Genomic DNA, 21,392 nt, shown 5'->3' on the forward strand with positions numbered 1-21,392 from the left:
GATAACCAAGGTTAAAATTTTTGCTACAGTCAGACGGACAGACAGACAGCCTGCAGGCTAAAATTTTATTAGAGTTAATGTCAAAATCAAAAACATCTTGGAAACACTTTTGATACAAAGAAAGGTTGATCCTATGTAAATTGGTTCTTAAACATACTGGAATATTAAAGGAATTTCAAACTAAAATATACTTTTTTAACAAGAAATGTGTTTGTAAAACATGTATGCCCCCAATGGTGTAAAATTGAATCGGGTTATACACATGCATCATTTAATTGAAAGTAGTGCCAAACCATTTCAAAATATTGAGCAGACAATATCTTCCTATGTCCAGAGTGGATTGACCATGTGACCTAAAAATCAATAGGGGTCATCTACTCTTTAAGCTGTATCAGTGTAACAAGCAACTGATTCTTAAAATACAAGAGACAATATATTACTATGTCTAGTTTAATCCTTGACCTTTGACCATGTGACCTCAAAATCAATAGGGGTCGTCTCCTTTTGAGGATGTACCAGTGTACCAAGTTTGATGTCGATCAAGCAAAGGGTTCTCAAGATATTGAGTGGAAAGTGTCTTCCTATGTCCAGAGTGAATTGACCTTTGAACCTGAAACTTGATAGGGGTCCTCTTCTACTCATAACCAACCCACAAATATGAAATATCACAACGATCAAGTGAATGGTTCTCAGGATATTGAGCGGACGTGTTCTACCGACCGACCGACATACCGACCGATAGGTGCAAAGCAATATGCCCCTCTTCTTTGAGAGGGGACATAAAAATATACAAAACATTTCTTTTACGTACTCTTGAATACGGCTGTGAGGTATGGGATGGGTGCACAACTTCTAATATCAGTAAATTGGAAAGAGCTCAGCTCAGTTCGAGGCGGCTACATTAATCACAGGGCTACCAAGATTTGCCAATATTGAAGCGTTATATTTTGAGTCGGGACTGAACAGTCCAAAAGAGAGACGAAAATTAAGCAAACCATGTCTATTCTATAAAATAAAAAAACGACCTAGCCCCTAATTATCTACAAACACTCATTTCCCCCTACTGTTAGTGAGAGGACAAATTATGATTCAAGATTTTCTTAGAATTACATTGACCATTTTTATCCTCTTGAACGTACCAAAAAAAGTCATTTATTCCATCTATCTTTATGGAATGAATGTCCTTCAAAAGTTCATAAAACACAAACGCCCCACCTAAATAAAAGAAAATTATGTATTAATTATCCTCAAACGAATGCAACATGTTAATTTACTTTGAGTCAACCTTTCTAACTCCCCAAACTGTAGGTATGGCAATGGACCTGAAGTTTCCACAGAGTGGAACGTGGTCGCTTAATCAATAAACTTTTTGAATACAGTATTTCTTATATAATTGAGAGTTTCCCGGTTTACTTTCGGAAGGTCGGTGGTCTCAAAAACCCCTGGTACATTGTATCTGGGTTCTCTCTTCCATCAATAAAAACTGCGCGCCACCAGATAACTGAAAAATTGTTGCGTGCGGCGGAAAACAGCAAAACAATCAACAATCTTATATAAATTTATGTCAAAAGTATATTGTTTTCCCATATGACCTTTGACACGCATATATAATTAGGCTATTCAATATGGGGACGCTGAACATCTGAATTTTCCGTTTCATGTTTACTCTGGGGGGGGGGGGGGGGGGGGGGGGGGGACCCCACAAATAACATGGTCCTATTGTCGATACATTTCCACAATCTAATTCGTTCAGTAGTTATAGTCATAATTCATTTTTAAAAACATTCGTAAAATTTCTATTTAATCCAAATTTCCTCCATTATTATTCATTACAAATTATTGTCAATTACTAAATCGGCTTCAGTGTTGATGGGTAATTAGGGTTATGAGTAGCTGCAGAACCGTAGCTCTCTGGAAAAAAAAATTGTGACGGAACAGAAATTTTTTCAGAGAGCTACAGTTCTGCAGCTAGGTTATGAGGTACTTCTGACATGTACAGTATAGTCAAAACTGTAATTTCAGTGCATTTGGAGTGTAAATAATCATGAAACCACAGTACTTCGTTATGAGAGGCTAAAACCAGAAATGGTAGTATTGTGTACAGGCCTACTACATTGTATAATGGGGGTAGTAATTAATTCATTCAAATAAGATTTATTTTCTGTCATCATTATTAAATGATACATTAGATTTACATGTATATTTAAAGATTGATTAGATTTTGATTTATCAAACATTAATGTAGTACTGTGTTGTTTTCAAAGTAAGAGTTCATGTTGTCACAGTTGTTTAACTCATAATATATCTGAAAACAATTAACATATATACAAAATACGTGTACATGTTTCACTGTTCTTACTACTCCCATTTTCATTAAATTGTGGATAAAATTTTCCCAATTTCCCCAAAATGATGTTTCCAAAAGTAGGCTGATAAATCCCCGAGTATGAAGTGGTCGGTACGATTCGACAACCACCGCATCATCCGGTGGGTACAGAAGTACAGAAGCATGCGTTGTAATGGCGGTATCTCTTTTGATACTACATGGTTTAAAAAAAAAAGATGTCTGTATTGCCTGTATCCGACTTTCAGACCTTGTGATAAAACAAAGTAGTGATTAATTGCGATACTTTTCTTTAAGCAAAATTCATTGTGATTAGGATATTAGGATACCATAGGTCAAATCAGAGAAAATTTTTAAAAAAATTTATTATAATATTGCTCATATTTAACCCCCAAAAATCCAATCCCTTCCATTTGCATTCCTGTTTTGGAAATTCAATGTAAATATAACAAAAACATTAAAATCGACCCCAAAACGTCCTTACATCGACGCAATTTGCTTTGTTTATGACTGATTAATATTCCCACTGTTGTATGATCTAATAAGAAATTCCTTGTATTTACAATGATCCCTTTTTATCTGACGTAACAAGTATTTTGAGTATCATATAACCCTAAAATAGAATGCAACTTGTTTATAACTGGGGAAAAAAATTAACAAGCCTATTACAGACGTACAACAAATACACTGTATTTACATGCATATAGGCTATTATTCCATAACACGATTTTATTCACTATTGTTCTTCGGTACTATAGGAGTACAGGAAAATAATATATATAATTAGACTGAAAGCGGAAACAAACATAAATATCCCCGTAGGCCTGTAATATAAATATATATACATGTATATGTAGCTGCGCTCGCTCAAACGGTAACACCGTCAACATATTATTGTTTTATATACGGGATGAATTCCATAACCTATAATAGAATCTTACTTGATTAGTAAATGCTGTGAAATTAATAAAAAACTTACTTCCGTTTTCGATAACTACCTTGTAAAGCAAAAATGAGAGTAGAGTGGTGGACAAGCTTTAAAATTGCGGATCTAAGCCAGTGTTGTTGTTGTTTTGTTTACAATTTACGATGTGAAATAAATAGATAAATCCGTTGTTTATCGATGCTTGATTTTGATAAATGATTAATAAATTATGCATGCCTGTTCTGTTCTCTCTTTTTTTCAATCTTGAATCAGCCGTATGGGAACAATATCGCACTCTAGGGACCTTTCCGTCAAGCCAAACATTGCGATTGATTTACAATTTGATCAGCATAACGTTCGTGTAGGTGTTCAGTGTTAGCTATACTTATTATAGAAGCTGCAATAATGTAGCCATCTCCGATTTATTTTATTCTGATACAATCTTTGTATTGGTACAAATATTTTTATGAATAACCTGTAATAAGCTCCGTGTATTTGTCTCTGGACAATGTTCTTTACACTAAAAAGAGTACCAACTTTGCGCGTGGGCATGCCTAATAAAGATGTTTTCAATTTAAGGGGACGTGTACAATATGTAAAATTCTTCGTCTGATCCGGTAAGTGAGAAAGTTTCCCAGTTTACTTTCGGAAGGTCTGCAGTATCTTCCTAGGTACATTGTATCTGGGTTCTCTCTTCCACCAATAAAATCTGGGCGCCACCAGATAACTGAAAATTGTTGAGTGTGGCGGAAAACAATAAAACAATCAATCAATCGCTTGTTCCGCTACGTTGTCTGTATATTTCACCTCTGGGTATAGGTGGACCTAGCCTCGGACAAACCAGTATAAAAGGCGTGACGGGGATCTTGCTCATCTGGTCAGTATATTATAGGTATAATAACAAAAACAATAAAATATGTATAAAGAAATAGGGATACACTACTATAAGGCAGAATTTACTTTCGTACTTGTTCAAAGGTACATGTATATATATATATATATATATATATATATATATATGCCACTGTATTTTATCATATGATTGAATAATCCCTAGCTCTTTAATTGGCTGAGATCCAACAATGTAGAAATCATACCACGTTATGTTTACCTGCACGTTACCTTCAAGGTGAACATAAGGAATTATTTTTTCCACATAGGACCAAAAATAGGTCGGGAACTTCCAATTTGACGCGAACGATTATACTTATTTTTGCCATCCAATGAAATTCCGCGTTTCTCTCTGGGTTCGGCTAAGAAACTTACAATTAAAGCAAAGAACAATCTTGAAGGTCTTTTTTAATCATATAATAAAACAATTATTGCTGTTTTAAAGGTCAATACGATGATTTAGACACCTGAGGAGTACAATATTCACCGAGCCCGAAAACGCGGAATTTCATTGGACGGCAAAAATAAGTATAATTATAACTCAGTATGAGAATTCTATGTAACGCGTAATCTGATTGGTTTAAACAGTCACGTGCCTGGGATGACAAAACTTCATATCTCCCTATCATATTTCCCCCAAGTGGACAGCCTCGTAAGTCCGAGTCAATCTACTTCCATAGTACGTAAGGCACAAAATATGCGGGTCTCTGATACACAGTTGGGTTGATACAAAAACAAGCGAGTAAATCAGCATTCAAGGAGAATGGAAATACAAAAACTGGTTATCATATCACTGTATTTCGCTGTTTGTACCTTCTAATACGTTGGTGGCGCGGTGTTACTGTTGGGGCGATCTCAGCTACATACGTGTACAATGTATAAATGAGCGGACTCCAATCTCAAATGCAATTTTGTAGTCTTGCTTTGTTTCGGTTATAATAAACAATTTATTGCAGGAATGTTTGGCGTTGCCCTTGGGAAATATGATTTTTCTTGGGTGAATAAATCTTCCTATCTCCCTCACTGTCATACAATAAATGTATACTGTTCAATGTTAAAAACCTGACCAAAATTTGTTAGCATGATAAACTATTTAAAAAAACGATTTGACACTTTCGACAAATTAAAGGAGTACTGGTCCACTCAATGTAAGGAGAAAACATTGATTTTCTAATGCATATTTATGAAGGTATGGCCTTTATGGTGGATGTGCGCAAGAGCGCGAGAAATATATTAGAAACGCCATGGGAGATGGGGATTTCGTTTACAGTATGTAGTCGTACTGATTGGTGATTTCATGTTAAACATGATATTTAAATTGATCCCTATATGGAGCGCCAAATTAACATAAACTCAAATAATTGAAGCTATCTTCAATTGCTCTCTTTAATTGAATTAATGCGCGTATTAAATCAATTATTGCTCTCATCAAATGAATTAATGCGCGCTTCAATTCAATTATTGCTCTCATCAATTGATTTAATGCGCGCGTTGTATCAATTATTGCTCTCTTCAATTGAATTGTGGCGGTCATTAATTCAATTGTTGATATAATTAATTCATTTGAACAGATCATTAATTCAATTAAAGCGCGCTTCAATTTAGCTGAAGAAGTAATGCTATCATCAATTCTATTAATGCGCGCAATAATTCAGAATTGAAGATATCATTAATTATTTGAAGACATCTTTAATTAAATTGTTGCACGCATCAAATGAATTGATGATATCTTTAAATAATTGAAGATATCTTCAATTATTTGAGTTTATGTTAATTTGGCGCGCCATAGATCCCCCCTCCTGTGCTCAAAGTGGTTCTCTCTACCCTGTTTCCGTTTGACTGTCTTTTATCGCTGAATGTGTCCCACCGACAGCCTGCAGGCCGTCCACGCTTTCAAATCGCCAAGTAATTGTTGACTTTCAAAAGTACTCGAGCATCGTCACGTGATCATGAATATTTCGAAATGGGGCGTTCACTATCCGACTCAGCGTATAATTAAATAGAAAATTATCTTGATTACTTTTTAATCCGATTGAGTGAAATTGCAGAATTTCATAAAGTGTAGAACTTATATAGCTTGATATAAATCTCGTGATATTTATTCCTACGATAATATCAACAATTTTTTTACATTTGAATACGAGTAAGGTCAGACCAATTAGATGTAAGAATCCCTATATGATTTCCTATAGGATAATAACGCACCACATTCCAGCTGAGAATGACGATTTTTCATCTTCTATATCTGTTTTACATGTAGGTTTTGGTTGTTCAAGCGACTGAGTTTGGTTGTACAATACAGGTTCCTGTGAGAAATCTATAGCTTTAGTACTGGCACGTTTCGTGTCGTGTACGTTGCTGTTCATCGTGTTTCAGATGGGATGTACACGACCTATTTTTAGTTTATTGATATAACAGAATTTCAATGAAGATTTGGAGTGGCAGCCATTAACTGGCATTATTTGTTTGAGCTTGAGTATAACCAGTTGGGTATATTGAAGTAGTTGTTTTTGTAGGTGAGTACTTGCTCTCACATAAACTTGGTGTTTTAAGATATGGTTGAAGGCTGTATCATTTGATCTGATAATCAGCGCGAAAATGTATACTCGAGACATTCAGACCAAAAAAAGAAGAAGAGGAAAATCATACACTTCACTGTTCGCTTTTTAACTTGATAGCAAATTTAAATCTTTTCAATACCAACGTAATCGCTTTCTCTCCCGTGTACTTGTCCATTAATGTAAATACATGTACTTAACTACCTCATACGGAAATAGACAAGTTCAACTTCAGAATCAAACATGGCGCACAATGACCACGTGACTCCAGTGCAGAAATATATATATATATATATATATATATATACACACAGGATTGATTGATTGTTGTTTAACGTCCTTCTCGAGAATATTTCACTCATATGGAGACGTCGCCACTACCGGTGAAGGGCTGCAAAATTTCGGCCAATGCTCGGCGCTTATGACCTTTGAGCAGGGAGGGATCTTTATCGTGCCACACCTGCTATGACACGGGACCTCGGTTTTTGCGGTCTCATCCGAAGAACCGCCACATTTAGTCGCCGTCTACGACAAGCAAGGGTACTGAGGACCTATTCTAACCCGGATCCCCACGGAATTTTAGTGATAAATTGTCTTAATCATGTGTAGTATCATCATCTGTAGTCTCATATATCAGCTGTAATCACAGAAAAATGTATATTTTTTTTCCTGCTGCCCACTTTAAACAACCTGACAGAACTAAACAATGGTTGATATTTCCATATACATATATTAACGAAGTAAAATTATGCCATGATTTTTATAACTTATCCAGATAAGGATTAGGAAGTTTCACAGTAAACGAAATATTGACGAAGACAATTAAAAAAGGGTGACCCGGCCCGGTTCTCGCTATCCATTTTAATGTAGTGGTCAACTGGGTTCGATCGCTCGTGGCAAGATAACTCAGTTGGTAGAGCACAGCTGACTAGAGCTTTAGGGAGCCCAGGTTCGAATCCAGGTCTTGTCCATTGCATTTCTCCCTTCCTGTTACATTTAGTGCCGTGACCAGGCCCTGGAACAGTACTGATAGATGAAAATGTCTGCCTAGGGATAAATATCTGGGGTTGATGTCTTCAAGTGTGAAGACATTTAAGGGGGAGGGGATGTGGTGGTCAGAAGGGTTCGATCGCCAGTAGCCAGATAGCTCAAGTTGGTAGAGCACGATAGCGGGCCACCTGACTAGAAATTCAGGGTAACCACAGTGATCACTGATAACGTGATTTTTACGAATACGTGACAGAGAGGAAAAATAACAGTTTTGGATTATCTGCAATGCACATTCACTTTAGCATAAGTGGAAAAATAAAGTATATCCCAAATCAGATAAAACAAGGAGGGGGGGGGGGGGTGTGAATGAGCATGATACATCCCCCAAATTGCCTGTGGATCGCCGTGCGCCAAATTGCGCTGGTCATAAGACCGCAGTGTTTCCGTTAACGCAAATGTCTGCGTACTTTACGTATAAAATATATCTTTTACTCCCAAAAACATCACCCAGACTGTGACGCTGAGAGAAAAAAAGACCAAGTTCACATTTTGCCTCACGAAAAACTGCCCACTCCTGCGACTCGACTACATTATGTAAATCATAACAGCCGCACGAAATGCACAAAATAAAAGGGGAAGTTTCTAGTATACCGGTCCCCAATAGCGAGTGTTCCGATGACATGTAACCTATAGAAACTTAAAAGTAAATTAATAAATTACTAAGTTATTCATTTCATATGCATTGAATCAATATTTATTCATTTTATTAACAAAACACCACTGTAGTATACCCAAATTATAGTGTAGATCAAAATCAAATGTTTTAAATGAATATTTTTTTTAAGTGTGACTCTAAAAAAAAAAAAGTCTTTTGACTCCCAGAATTCAGCCACAGAGGATCACCATGACCCTTGTAATTCAAAAAGTTCAAAAACACTGTGACCGAGGTAAACTGGCGAACATAAAATATGTCGAAACACATTAAATTGTTGTCGTTTTTGTGACTTTCATAACATATTCAAATCGTTCAAATCCTTGACACAACTCACGCAATTCCATGAAAAAATAAACACGATAAAACATATACAAATCAAACATTACAAATAAATTACATAAATTAAAATCCAATCATTCGCTTTTTTATACGTCGTTATCTTTGGACATTAATTAAATATCTGCATAGTAATGATATTTGCACCTCTACATACTGAAAATCGCATTTACTTCGTTTCACAAAGCAGCGACAAACTCGCTGATCGTCTGAAAACGGCGTTACGCCGGCGGGTCCAAAACAACTTGAGCAAATGAAGTATAGGGTTATCAAAGGTCAACCGTACACCAGTTTGACAAACGAAATTCCAACCAAGAGATCTTAATTTGATCCAGAAAAATAAAATTAGAAAATGAAAGAGCAGAGAGAGAGAAAAGTTTGAGAGAGAAAAAGGTCATTTGAGCTAGAGAAACTAAAACTGCTGCGCGCATCCGAACATTTGTTTGTCAGGACTGAATTGATGCAGCTAGAATACCAGATTAGTAGATAAACATCTCCTTCTATTTGAGAAAGTCGTGGAAAGTGAAACACATTGTGTGTTAATACTCAGCATGTAAGAAAAATAAGAATTTTAACGATTACATGTAATTATGCGATGTTGTAGTAATGTTAATATGTAGAAATTAAATCAGATACATTTCATTGGTTGATCTCTATCTCAAGCAGAGAGAGAGAGAGAGAGAGAGATATCTCTAGGCATTGTGAGGACTTCCTCAGTAAACAGGTTCCATCGTCCAGAGAGAGAGAGAGAGAGAGAGAGAGGGGGGGGGGTGCATTTTCCTATTTATAAGTGGGTCACAATTAAGGATATTTAAATAATGACACGAGTATTTCAATATCCAGATTTTATAGTTGTAAACACCAATTTTCTACGAAATAAATATCGAGTATGCTACAATGTGTTTTATACATACCGAATTGAAATAAAGTTTTCTTATCTTATCGTAATATTTACGTGTATGTTACGTTTTTGGAGATTCTCAATGTAATCAACTGTCAATTTCCAAGATGACAAGAAAAAAAAAATTATATCGTCTGAATCTTTAGAATTTATTTAGCATATCAGAGCATAGCTGCGGAACTGTAACAGGCTCCTGAACGCTAAGCATGGGTCTAAATGTGTGGTACTTCACCTTTATCTGGTAACGTCGAAATATTTACATGTAAGTGAAAATTTCTCGATGGGGCGTAAAACAAATACAACATAATGAACACATTTAATCGATAAATTGTGGTTTATGCCAACGCTCCGCGTTTATGCAGTATAACTTAAAGGTTTTGGTATAGTCACGAAAGTTTCGCGTTATTCTCTCACAAGAGGGTGTGTTACGCAAGCTTCCCTTACGTAGTGCGAATAGCGCACGGAACTCTGGGTAGATAATGTCGCGTTATAACGTGATAGTTTATTCGCGAAAGTTTTGCGTTATAACGCAATATTTACGCGTTCATTCGCGAATGTTTCGCAAACATTACACTTATATAAGTTTACGCGAAAGTTAAGCGTTGAAGCAAAAGTTAAATGCGTTAAATAACGCGCAAAATTCTTATGTTTAGCAACGAAAATGAGCTTAATTAATGGGCTTTCAAACATACATTCTTTCCACTATGCAATATTTTTTGTTCATGAAAAATTAGTCATGCATAAAACAAACATACTAAACTCCTTTTCTCAGATTCTTACACACCATGCATACATACATTCTCATCACGTTCCAAATTCCATCTTGTAGAACTCAAATTAGACAAAATTCATTCTTTCCGAGCTCTATATAAAACTGGAACCAGGGTCGGAACCAGGAATTGCGTTGGGGGGGGGGGGGGGCAAGTTTATGAGGCAGGGGATCTGGGGGCCTGGATTTTACAGATTTTATAGGACTTCAAATGTGTCTCCTATGTAGTAATTTTTACTATTTTTCTGTCATTTTTGATAGAGGGAAATCAATATTTAATGACGCAAATTTTAAGGGTTTTTGGAAAAAAATGTAAGCTCTCCCAATAAAAGTAATTCAGTAAATGGCATAATCATGTTATTCGCTCCGCAGAGCAAATCAGTTTGACATGCTTGGTTTATACTGTTAACTATTGAATTTTTATAATCATGCTGTTTATTCCGTTTATAAAAGCAAAAATCATTCATTCACATTTACGGAATAAATGTCATTATAAAGTACGTAGAATACATACTAATTCGTTCGCGGAGCGAATAACACAATTATGCTCAGTACATCAAAATATTGTCATTTATTGCTCTGAGAGTGGAAGAAATTATTGCTTCTTTTATCGGTTACATTTTTGTAAACAAGAGACCACGATTTACCTTAAATTTTAGGGCCCCCCCTCCTTAAATCCGCCACTGGGAATAGTATCTCCCTCTGAACACTGTAAATGTGTGAATCAGTTGAGTCGTTGAAAGCAGCTGTTTCAGCTTCATCTCATCAATACTCATGCACAGGGTTTTAAGTGAATTTAACACAATCTGAGCAAACTTGTGTATAGTATTTATTATGCTATATATAGTTATATACACAAGTTTGCTCAGATTGTGTCAAAACATTGTGCATAAATGGCTCTTAAAACTCAAATCATTTGTTTCCTTTCTAGCAATCGCTAGGTACCCCCTTCAATCATATTAACTTCATTACGTTATAATTAACTTCATATTAAAGTGATGTAATCTTCAAGAACTCATCAAATAGAACTTTCGTCTGTAAAAATACTGATAGATCTCAATTCTAGCAGGGTCTAGATTATTCAAGCATAAACCGTCACCGACTCCGGCATTTACACGTTTTCCAGAATCAAAACATGAATGCTCGACGAAGGCTATGCCTCTCGACTTCTCTAAAGAGAATAGGTCTAGATACCATAACGTCCCCTAATTATTGGATAATAAAAATTACCGGTTCTCCTCTGTCAAAGTCCGTGCCCAGTCTAGGTCATCTAGACGTATGTGGGTATGGTAGTCTCTCTTACAGACGATCAATCGATTTGTGTGACCAAGGGAAAGGTCATATTCCATGGTACGATCTAATCTACGCAATATGAGTACGACTTGACTATATGAATTATGACAGCCAACATCAACATGTCCAAAACGCAAATGTTTTTTGATGCTATCACGAATATTGACCATGAAAAGGTACGGTGATTCAAATATCAGAGTGATATACATATTCTTTAGGGCATGTCATGAAGTATTTCTTCATAATTTGGCCTTTTTCTTCAGACTGGGCTTCAACAGCTTATTTAAGCTAATATACGGTTAGTCCGAAAAATCTGACGTTTTCCTGGCTTTTTTTTTTTTTAATGATTTTGATATTTACCGAGCCAGGAAAACGTCAGAACCGGCGCCATTACGTAAACTAGAAATTTGCTGCCTCCAGTTGGAGGCGGCATTCTCGGGCCGATTTTAAATACTTTGGAGTCGAATTCAATGTTAAAATCATAATTAATCAATAAAACGATGCTTCTTGTACTAATACTAATATCGATCAAAAGAAAATATAACCTCAGAATTCGATAACAGAAGCACACAATTGCAGTCAACTGAATTTTCATTGTCATTTGAGCGTGACTTAAAACAAAGATCGACAGTTTGTTAAAATGTTTTCATGAGGCTATTTATGTGATGAAAGAAACCATTAAATCGATATTAATAAGTACAAGAAGCATCGTTTTATTGATTAATTATGAGTTTAACATTGAATTTGTCTTGCAAGTATTTAAAATCGGCCCAAGAATGCCGCCTCCAACTAGGCGGCGAATTTCCTGGCACAGTAAATATCAAAATCATAAAAAAAGCCAGGAAAACGTCAGATTTTTTTTACTAATATACGGTGTGATACGGTGCGAAGCATGATATGGTCATTGACGTGTCCCAAGTGATAGTCATAATTCTGTTCAGTACGGTAAATTACAATTCATTTATAAATATGTATTATTTATGAAATTTCCCTTGCGCTAACTGCCCAGTATCAAAGGGGGATATCTATGAGAATAATTACAGGATCCGCCTGTTCCTTTAATGCGGAGAATATAGCACCAGCCGACGTAAACCTAGTCCTAAATATCTGATGTTTTCCTGGCTTTTTAATGATTTTGATATTTACTGTGCCAGGAAATTCGCCGCATACAGTTGGAGGCGGCATTCTCGGCCCGATTTTAAATACTTGCAAGACAAATTCAATGTTAAATTCATAATTAATCAATAAAACGATGCTTCTTGTACTTATTAATATCGATTAAAAGAGAAAATATCACTCTGAAATTCGATAAAATAAGCACACAATTGTAGTCAACCGAATTTTCGCTGTCATTTGAGCGAACGAGTCGCGTGACTCAAAACAGCTCGACTGTTTATTAAAATGTTTTCATGAGGCTTTCAAAGCAAACAATCATAAACAATAATTAATTTCAAAATATGTATTATTTATGAAATTTTCCCTGCACTAAACGTCCAATAACATCTAAATATTAAAGGGAGATGTACGAGGATAACAGTTCTACAGGATCCGCCTATTCATTTAAAGCGGGGAATATAACGCCAGTCGACGTAAATCATGCACTGTGACGTCATATTTAGACTCGACATTTTTCTCTTTCAAATCAAACAATTATAAACAACAATACACCCCGTTTGCAATTTAAAAGACAGTTAAAACAAAATTAACCAATAAATTCAAAGTGGTAAAAAGTAAGCGTAAATATATCGTATATTTTTGTTTAAAGAAACTCATGAACTCGATCATCTATTTAGTTGTATTACTGTTTTTCTATTTGATGATTGGCTAAAGATTGTAACAATGATAATCATACCATTCATTTTTAACAAACTGGGTGTTTGAATTACAAATTGAACGTTAGTCTTGTATTTTTGGCATTCAAAATTAAAACACGAATAACTGTAGAAGCAACTAATGAACAAAGCATAATGGCGGCGCCCATATGGATCACAAAATTTTCAGTGAACGTATACAGAGATTATCTGTATTCATTTGCAGATTTTCTCATTTTTTATTTTACGTATACATGTTACCTTTAGAGCCTTGCTTCGCGGATGGGCCTTCGGCCCGTCCGAGCTTCACTCGGTATTAACAGCTAGTGATTATCAGTGATAAGGTAGCTCATTACAGTACACTAAATTTTTATTTAATGCCTTGTTATAACACCTCTTTTGAAGTATGATTTCACCACCGAAAGAGTGATACAAGCTCTCAAGTATTTTTCGATGGTGAAATCATACTTCATAAAAGGTGTTTTAACGAGGCATTAAATAAAATTTTAATGAGCAAACTTAAAGTAAACAGACTGTGAAAGCATAAACTACCGCAGGAGTCGACAGTTTTACGCTACGCTCGCGAAGCTCATTGGTTATTATTTATATTGTAGACCTTTAAGTATAAATCTGTCGATTCCTGTGAAACTACAGATAGACTGTTTTAGGCCTATTCATTAAAGTCATAATCTAATAATGTCATATTTTAATGTCCTACAGACCCGGTACAGCCTTGAGAGTCTCTCCGAAACATATTAATGATGTTTGTAAAACAGTTTGAATTGTTTAGCTGATAGTTCACTATGGCGTTTAATGAATGATAGTCGCTGAAGTTAACAGCATGGAAGTGTTATTTTGACTTGGCTGGCACTAGCTTCTCTAACACCCTGAACAAGAAAGTTTGTGGTAATTCTTTTCTATGTTCTTGGAGGATCTGAAGATCAAGATTAGCAAGCATTTTTGAGATGGTCCCTGTTTTTCTGGATTTGTAGTCACTGTATATAAATCTTGCAGCATGCCACTTGATTCATTTAGCTGGGAGATTATATAACTAAAACATATTATGAACATGGTAAATGTAATGTATTGTAAATTCTATATGATCAATTATCAATCAAAGCTATGCTCTGTCTTTATTCTCTTAGACTAATATATACCATTTAATCAATAGATATCAAAACAGTGATAAATTTATATTAAAACTTTCACATGAAAAATAGGTATGTGGGTCAACTGGGTTTAATTCAGGGTTGGGTGGTTAAAACCACCCCCGGTTTTAACCGTCACGGTCAATGCTCCCCAAGTGGTCAATACTGGTCAATAATGGTCAATTGTGATTTAAACTGTCCATTTTGCTATTTTTGTACATTTCTTGCAAAGATAAAGATAAATTAAGTCTTTTCATTATATGGATCAATTGTTGATTAATATTTTTCATTAGATAATCAAATGTAATTTCATAAGTTGATATATTTGGTTTGCTGAAACTGACCGAAATATCTTCAGTACCTACCAGAGGGTCACATTCCTATAACATAGCTTGACAATTGGAGACAGACCTCTTAATACAATACATGTACCTGGACAGATTGAGAATAAAAGGTAGCTGGACATTCCTGAGCACAGGAAGCAGAGTTGACAGGTGTTAATAAGCATAGGCTGGGACCAGTGTGCCTGTTATTGTTATGAAAACATCACCAACCCACCCCCTCAAATGTTTATTCAACAGTTAAAATGAAGATTGATGATACAATAGGTAGTTCTTGTTAAACTAAGGAATTTGAGCAGAAACTTCTACATCTTCCCCAATTCAACAGAGTCATTTGTACATTATTTATGTAATATTATGACTTATAAGTATATTATAAACTGATAGTGCATGTTATGAATTACAGAATTTACCATAATGGTCACTTAAACATTTAGAATAAATAACACAGACTATAATGACCAAATAATTTTCAATCGACCAGTATTAACCAGTATTGACTGGTTTTAACCAGTATTGACCACCGGCCAGGTCAATACTCATATTGACCACTTTTTTGCCAACCCTGGTTTAATTAAACAATAAAATGCTTTCTTTGTTGTTTCATTGGGTGATGAAGGTTGCTAGCATTGCAGAAAAAATTTGTAATCTGCGTAAGCAGGTTATATTTTCTCTCCAATGATGTTCTGTATTGCTTTAAAGACCCATTTCATGATTGTATGGTTACTAGAAAAGTAGCCATGTAGTATAAAATACCTAAATGTACATATATATTTAATGTGTTACTTGGTATTTTTTTAAAGTATAAAAAATCTCTGATATATAAACAAATTTCTTTTGTAGATACAATAGTGAGAGAATTCAGTAAACAAGATACAGGATAAATTATGCATTATTACTTAAGGCTTTTATTGTAATACAGGAATAATTATATTTTTGGATACTTTTTCTTATATGTTTGTATAAAGAACAATCAAGTAAAAAATGTTTTTCATCTTCAACACTGGTAGAACTTTAGCAGTCATTGTCATTCACCTTTGAGCTTTGAAAGTTTATTTTTTTAATTAAACATTCTGACTTCATATTCAGATTTTAGATTTTACCCTGGGTGGATTGTTAAACATGAAAAAGAAGTTTCGGTATCAGAAGAAAAACCGAGCTCTTGAAGCAGATGAAATGTCGGCCCTTTTACTCACCATTAAATATTGTTACAGGAGGGACATCATTGAGAACATGATAGCATCGGGTATGCCATTTTTTATTCACATTTAGTATAATATCCTGTTAAGGAGACGTCTTACATATTTGAAATACGTATATTAATCTATATGTGAAATATGTTTCATGTTTAGCTCACCTGAGCTGAAAGCTTAAGTGAGCTTTTCTGATCGCCTGTTGTCCGCCGTCTGGTGTTGGATGCGACCACAATAGGGGATCAAAGTTTTACATGTACAAACAAATATATAGGTAAAATCTTTAAAAATCTTCTCTTAAGAGCCACAGGGCTAAGAAAGTACAAATTTACATGAAAGCTTCCTGACATAATGCAGATTCAAGTTTGTAAAAATTATGGCTCCCGTGGGTAGGTTGGGGCCACAATAGGGGATCAAAGTTTCACATGTGAATAGATAGGAAAAATCTTTAAATATAGGCCTGGGTGACTCAGGTGAGTGATGTGGCCCATGGGCCCTCTTGTTAAAAATTCATGAGGGTTACGAGCTGCACACTTCACTCTAGCATACTTCATGAAGCAAATAAGCAAATCTTAAAAAGTATGCTGGTGTGAATATTACTGTTCATTCTTAAATATATTTTCAAAAGTGAAATTTATTCTTTATAGTTACATTCTATTTTCATTTCTTTGAAATAGTCATACATGTACAATATTTATTAAGATTCATGTGTGCATTGTTCACAACTGCAACACATTCAATGAGGTAATGGTTATGATTTGAATTTGTAAAGATATCAAAGGCAAAATATTGGGAAATGTAAATATATACAGGTAATGATTAACTCCAGGAGCTGATGTAAATATATACAGGTAATGATTAACTCCAGGAGCTGATGTAAATATATACAGGTAATGATTAACTCCAGGAGTTGATGTAAATATATATACAAGTAAGATTAACTCCAGGAGTTGATGTAAATATATACAGGTATGATTGATAATGATTAACTCCAGGAGCTGATGTAAATATATACAGGTAAGATTAACTCCAGGAGTTGATGTAAATATTTACAGGTATGATTAACTCCAGGAGCTGATGTAAATATATACAGGTAAGATTAACTCCAGGAGTTGATGTAAATATATACAGGTAATGATTAACTCCAGGAGTTGATGTAAATATTTACAGGTATGATTAACTCCAGGAGCTGATGTAAATATGTACAGGTATGATTAATTCCAGGAGCTGATGTAAATGCAGTAGGATATGAGTATGCGGGTCGGAACTTTAACAGAGAGAGGAGAGTGACTCCGTTGTACCTAGCTATCAACCGCATGCGTAATACAGAACTTGTACAGTGTCTTATATCTGCAGGTTTGGTCATTTTATACAGCTGTTTATTCACTTTAACTAGGATTATATTAAAGGGGCATGGGCACAATTTGAGATGAAAGTTTTAATTTTCCATTTTTAATGTTTAGAATCCTTAAAATAAGGTATTTCTAATGGTCAGTAAAATTTTCAATGTCTGACTCAGTTGTCGAGGTATATGGGGGATACAGAGCTCACAATTCTTTGTTTTGTATGTAACTGAGCAGGAAGGCAGATGTTGGTTTTATTAATTTATTCAGTAGAAAATAAAGGCATTGACCTACAATAAGAGATAGATAATATTACAAATCAAGAAAGAAAAACATAAGTGAAATATGACAATTGTAAATTGTACCCACAGTAAACGTTTTAGAAGCATACTATACTTTACAAAAATATGTACATGTGTTCTGTAAATAATTTAGATTAAGATCTTACAGACTCATATAATCATTACGACTTTGAAAGCAAAATTACAATAAAGTAAAGAACTTGCAATCAAAATAATTACGTATATCGGCTCTTTATATGGAAATGAAACATATACTTTAATATAGAAATAACATACCATAAGATGCGGAAGATATCAGCTGGTTGTAACTCTTCAAAACGTATTACTGCTCTAACTACATAGATAAGCGCGGTAGATTTATACATATACTGAAATACTATTATTGGATAAAGAAATATGAAATGACCAATGAAATCAAAGAACCAATGAAATAACAGAATAAAACTTAACTCAGCCAACTCAATCCAGATGCGCAATTGAACTTACGGTAAAGTGAATTTTAAGATTGTATTTAGCTAAACGATCAATGAAAAATATCAAAACGAATAAATACATATAGAAATTCATATTTATACTATCACATGTAAACAAGGCTCGTGCCATATTTTTTTTTTTACATAGGTTAAATATGTAAGACTTTTTAGTGCGATGGGACTCCAAAGTGCGATGGGAACTCCAAAGTGTGATCGTCACACCAAACCCCGATGGTGTGACACGCCAAAGTGCGATGGTCCATGATGCGCCAAAGTGCGATGGTGTGACACGCCGAAATCCACTGGTTTGTAAATGACACAGTGTTTTGGTTCAGACTGTACCAACCGTGTGTTGTTTCACTAAAATATCAGTGCAAAATCCATGCATAAAAAATATGAAGTTCAACTTATTTCATTACCATTTAGTTATCGTGTTATTAAACACAAAATTTTCCAACGCGAAGCCGTATGGAATGTTTTGCATTATAGCATATCCCCAGGACTTTATTACGTGTACATCACAAGTAATAAATGACCATGAATTAAAGAATGTTTGGATGAAGTAGATAGTTCGACAACAAATGTACTTTGCCGTTCTCACTATCGTCAACCTTGTATACCTTGCCATTGCTGTTGTCCGTGTTGCATTTCTTCGGTTTTATTTTGAAAAGACGTTAAGAATGACGTCACAATGACATGCCGTCACAAACGTTACTAAACTCCGCACCATCGGACTTTGGCGTCTGTAATGTTAACAAACCATCGCACTTTGGCGTGACCATCGCACTTTAAAGTCTTACAAATATACTTGTAAAAGTTTCATTTAAAGCTGATATTTCCAGGTTACAAGTTAAATCTGAACACAATTAAAACAGTTTCTAGCGTTTGGCACATCTCATTTTGTTTTTAAATTTGATATTTTCTATTAAGCCATCTAATAATAAGTATATGTAAACAAAAACATGGCATGGGTCTTGTTTACATAACAAAGAATTGCAAGTGCTGTATCTTGTAACTCAACAACTGACATTCAAATTTTAAGACTTTAGATGGAAATGTGCATGACTGTCGAGTAAAGGGTCTGCAAGTTTCAAGGCAAAAGCTCTTCTATGTAGGAAGTGTATTAAGTGGTACTTCAAATGCTTAAGTGGGACAGAGTAAACCTACAGTCGGTGAGGAAGATGATTATAATATATTAAAAGTGGTTTCTGTTTAAATTTGTAAATGTAGTGTAATATAGGAGAGGAGAAAATCTGGCTGGACCTGGAATCGAACCCGAGACCCCAACATTTACTAGTCAAGTGCTCTAACCACTGAGCTATCCAGGCCGATCTCCATGGTCCATATAGCCTTAACTACTACAGTAGTGAATTACTATTGAAAGAAATGTTTTACTAAAGTGAAAACATAAAAACAATGCTAATTTGTTCAGTAATATGAGACATTAATTTATGCATTGATGGGTATTTGTCCCTCTACCGCATGTAAACAAATTGTTTCTTGTCTTATTGTGTATGAGAGTTCTCTAAAGGGAAATAAGTCTGAGGCATCTTGAAACTGGAGTATTCAAAAGCTATCATCCAGCTACATGTACTACCATCATTTTCCTGTAGTAAATATTCACGAGATCAACAATATAAGAAGTGAAAAAAAGCAAAGTTTCAGAACACTTCTATGAAGTATGTATTTATATTGTGTAACCAATGACAAAGCTAAGAAAATAAGTAAAGTTCATGTCACAATAGCTTAATGATGCTAAACCAAAACTCCCAAGGGAAACGACTCGCACATATTATACAGGTATGCATACCAAACAAGTACTTATAAGTACTTTACCTGTAATTTTCAGGGGCAGATTTGAACAAGTTTGCTGGTCAGGTAACAGAGACAGAGGAGGAGGGAGGTTCCATGGTTCTCGATTGCAGGTCATCAAGTCTGAACTTTGCTTTACATTCGCAGTTTTATGATCCAGAGGTAATAGAAATTTTACTAGAAAATGGAGCTGACCACAGTATTAAGAACGACTCCTCGTTATTTCCACTTCAAGTGGCGACACTCTACAACTACAGTGAGTCGGTGTTATCACTGGTTCGGTACTGTGGATGTGCGAGTTCTGACACTTACTCAGAGTATTCCCCTCTTGTTTTACTGTTAGACTCTGCGGAGTTACTTTATCCTGACGAGGAGCTCGGCTCGCCACAGCGTTGCGCTGAGAAGCGGTATCATTTGATGAGGTGTGTCAAAATTCTTCTGAATGGTGGCTACGATGTGCTCAATGATAGTTTAATGGTGGATTTGTGTCAGAGAAGCAAATGCGAGGAGGACACAGATGAGATTGTTTTGAATGTGTGTAACGTTATCAACGACTGGGTGTACCAGCCTAAAAATCTTAAAGTATTATGTAGATTGAGAATTCGTCATATTCTACATGGAGGCCAGACATGTAACCCTAGGACCGTGCACCAACTACCCCTACCTAAAACATTAAATAACTATTTGAATTTTTGTGATTTTGAGTAATCTACAAGGACTGTGCTATGTTTAGGTCACCAGAGTCACTCAGGTGACCTATGGCAGTTGGTGTGTGTTCATCTTCATGCATTAAGAAGTGAACATTTTGCCTGAGGTGCGGGATAAAAACTGCCAAAAATTGACCAATTTTCAAAACTCTTTACAAATTTACAACTGTAAACCTGTAAGAAAGCTAAATGTATGAAGTCTTGTAGAGCATGAAGATTTGTATCAAAATTGTGTAAATTCCATGATCCCTAGGGTATATCTGACTCCAAAGCAGGGCCAAACTTGGCATATAGTGATTATGTGTATATCTTCTTTAATGCTATTGATACTAAATTTAAACTAAATATATATACAGTGTATTTAGAAGGAACAGGTAGCCCTTTACCAAAATTGTAAATTTCATGATTCCAGGGGTAGTGGTTTTGGTACCAGGTTGGGACCAAAATGGTCATTGTGATTAAATGTCTTATCTTTTGAAAGACTTATTCTTTAATTTTGCTGATATTGTACAAAAACTAGATGCATATAGGAAAAGCCAA

The 21,392-nt window shown here is 35.2% G+C and overlaps 2 protein-coding genes and 1 long non-coding RNA gene across 5 annotated transcripts in view; 1 reads left to right on the top strand and 2 right to left on the bottom strand.

Annotated features, from left to right (window-relative positions):
- LOC125673487 (dehydrogenase/reductase SDR family member 1-like) overlaps positions 1 to 11,791 on the bottom strand; it is a 29,177-nt gene extending 17,386 nt beyond the window's left edge. The window contains exons 1-2 of one of the 3 annotated variants that reach the window (XM_048910077.2): positions 3,286 to 3,321; positions 1,140 to 1,215 (exon numbers count right to left, since the gene is read on the bottom strand). In XM_048910077.2, the coding sequence (XP_048766034.2) occupies positions 1,140 to 1,152 (13 nt within the window). In that variant the 5' untranslated portion in view covers positions 1,153 to 1,215; positions 3,286 to 3,321. The other 2 variants (XM_048910084.2, XM_048910094.2) reach the window with 2 other exon arrangements.
- On the top strand, positions 11,760 to 21,332 carry LOC125673482 (serine/threonine-protein phosphatase 6 regulatory ankyrin repeat subunit C-like). Its single transcript, XM_048910063.2, has 4 exons — positions 11,760 to 11,898; positions 16,112 to 16,268; positions 17,440 to 17,571; positions 20,183 to 21,332. The coding sequence occupies exons 1-4, from the start codon at positions 11,827 to 11,829 to the stop codon at positions 20,851 to 20,853; spliced, it is 1,032 nt and encodes a 343-aa protein (XP_048766020.2). The 5' UTR covers positions 11,760 to 11,826; the 3' UTR covers positions 20,854 to 21,332.
- LOC130055120 (uncharacterized) lies at positions 17,807 to 18,340 on the bottom strand. The gene is made up of 2 exons (XR_008803361.1): positions 18,137 to 18,340; positions 17,807 to 17,848 (listed from the first exon to the last, which is right to left on the bottom strand). It is a non-coding gene; the product is annotated as an uncharacterized LOC130055120 (long non-coding RNA).
- Positions 21,333 to 21,392: the final 60 nt, after the last annotated feature.

This window comes from Ostrea edulis, chromosome 1, assembly GCF_947568905.1.
Source record: "Ostrea edulis chromosome 1, xbOstEdul1.1, whole genome shotgun sequence".
NCBI lineage: Eukaryota > Metazoa > Mollusca > Bivalvia > Ostreida > Ostreidae > Ostrea > Ostrea edulis.

Excerpts from the sequence above, each read along its gene's own strand:
- LOC125673482 (XM_048910063.2), top strand. The coding sequence starts at position 11,827 with ATGACAGCCAACATCAACATGTCCAAAACGCAAATGTTTTTTGATGCT. Across the intron at positions 11,899-16,111 it reads CGAATATTGACCATGAAAAG|ATTTTAGATTTTACCCTGGG; the intron begins GTACGGTGATTC and ends CTTCATATTCAG. Across the intron at positions 16,269-17,439 it reads TGAGAACATGATAGCATCGG|GAGCTGATGTAAATGCAGTA; the intron begins GTATGCCATTTT and ends GATTAATTCCAG.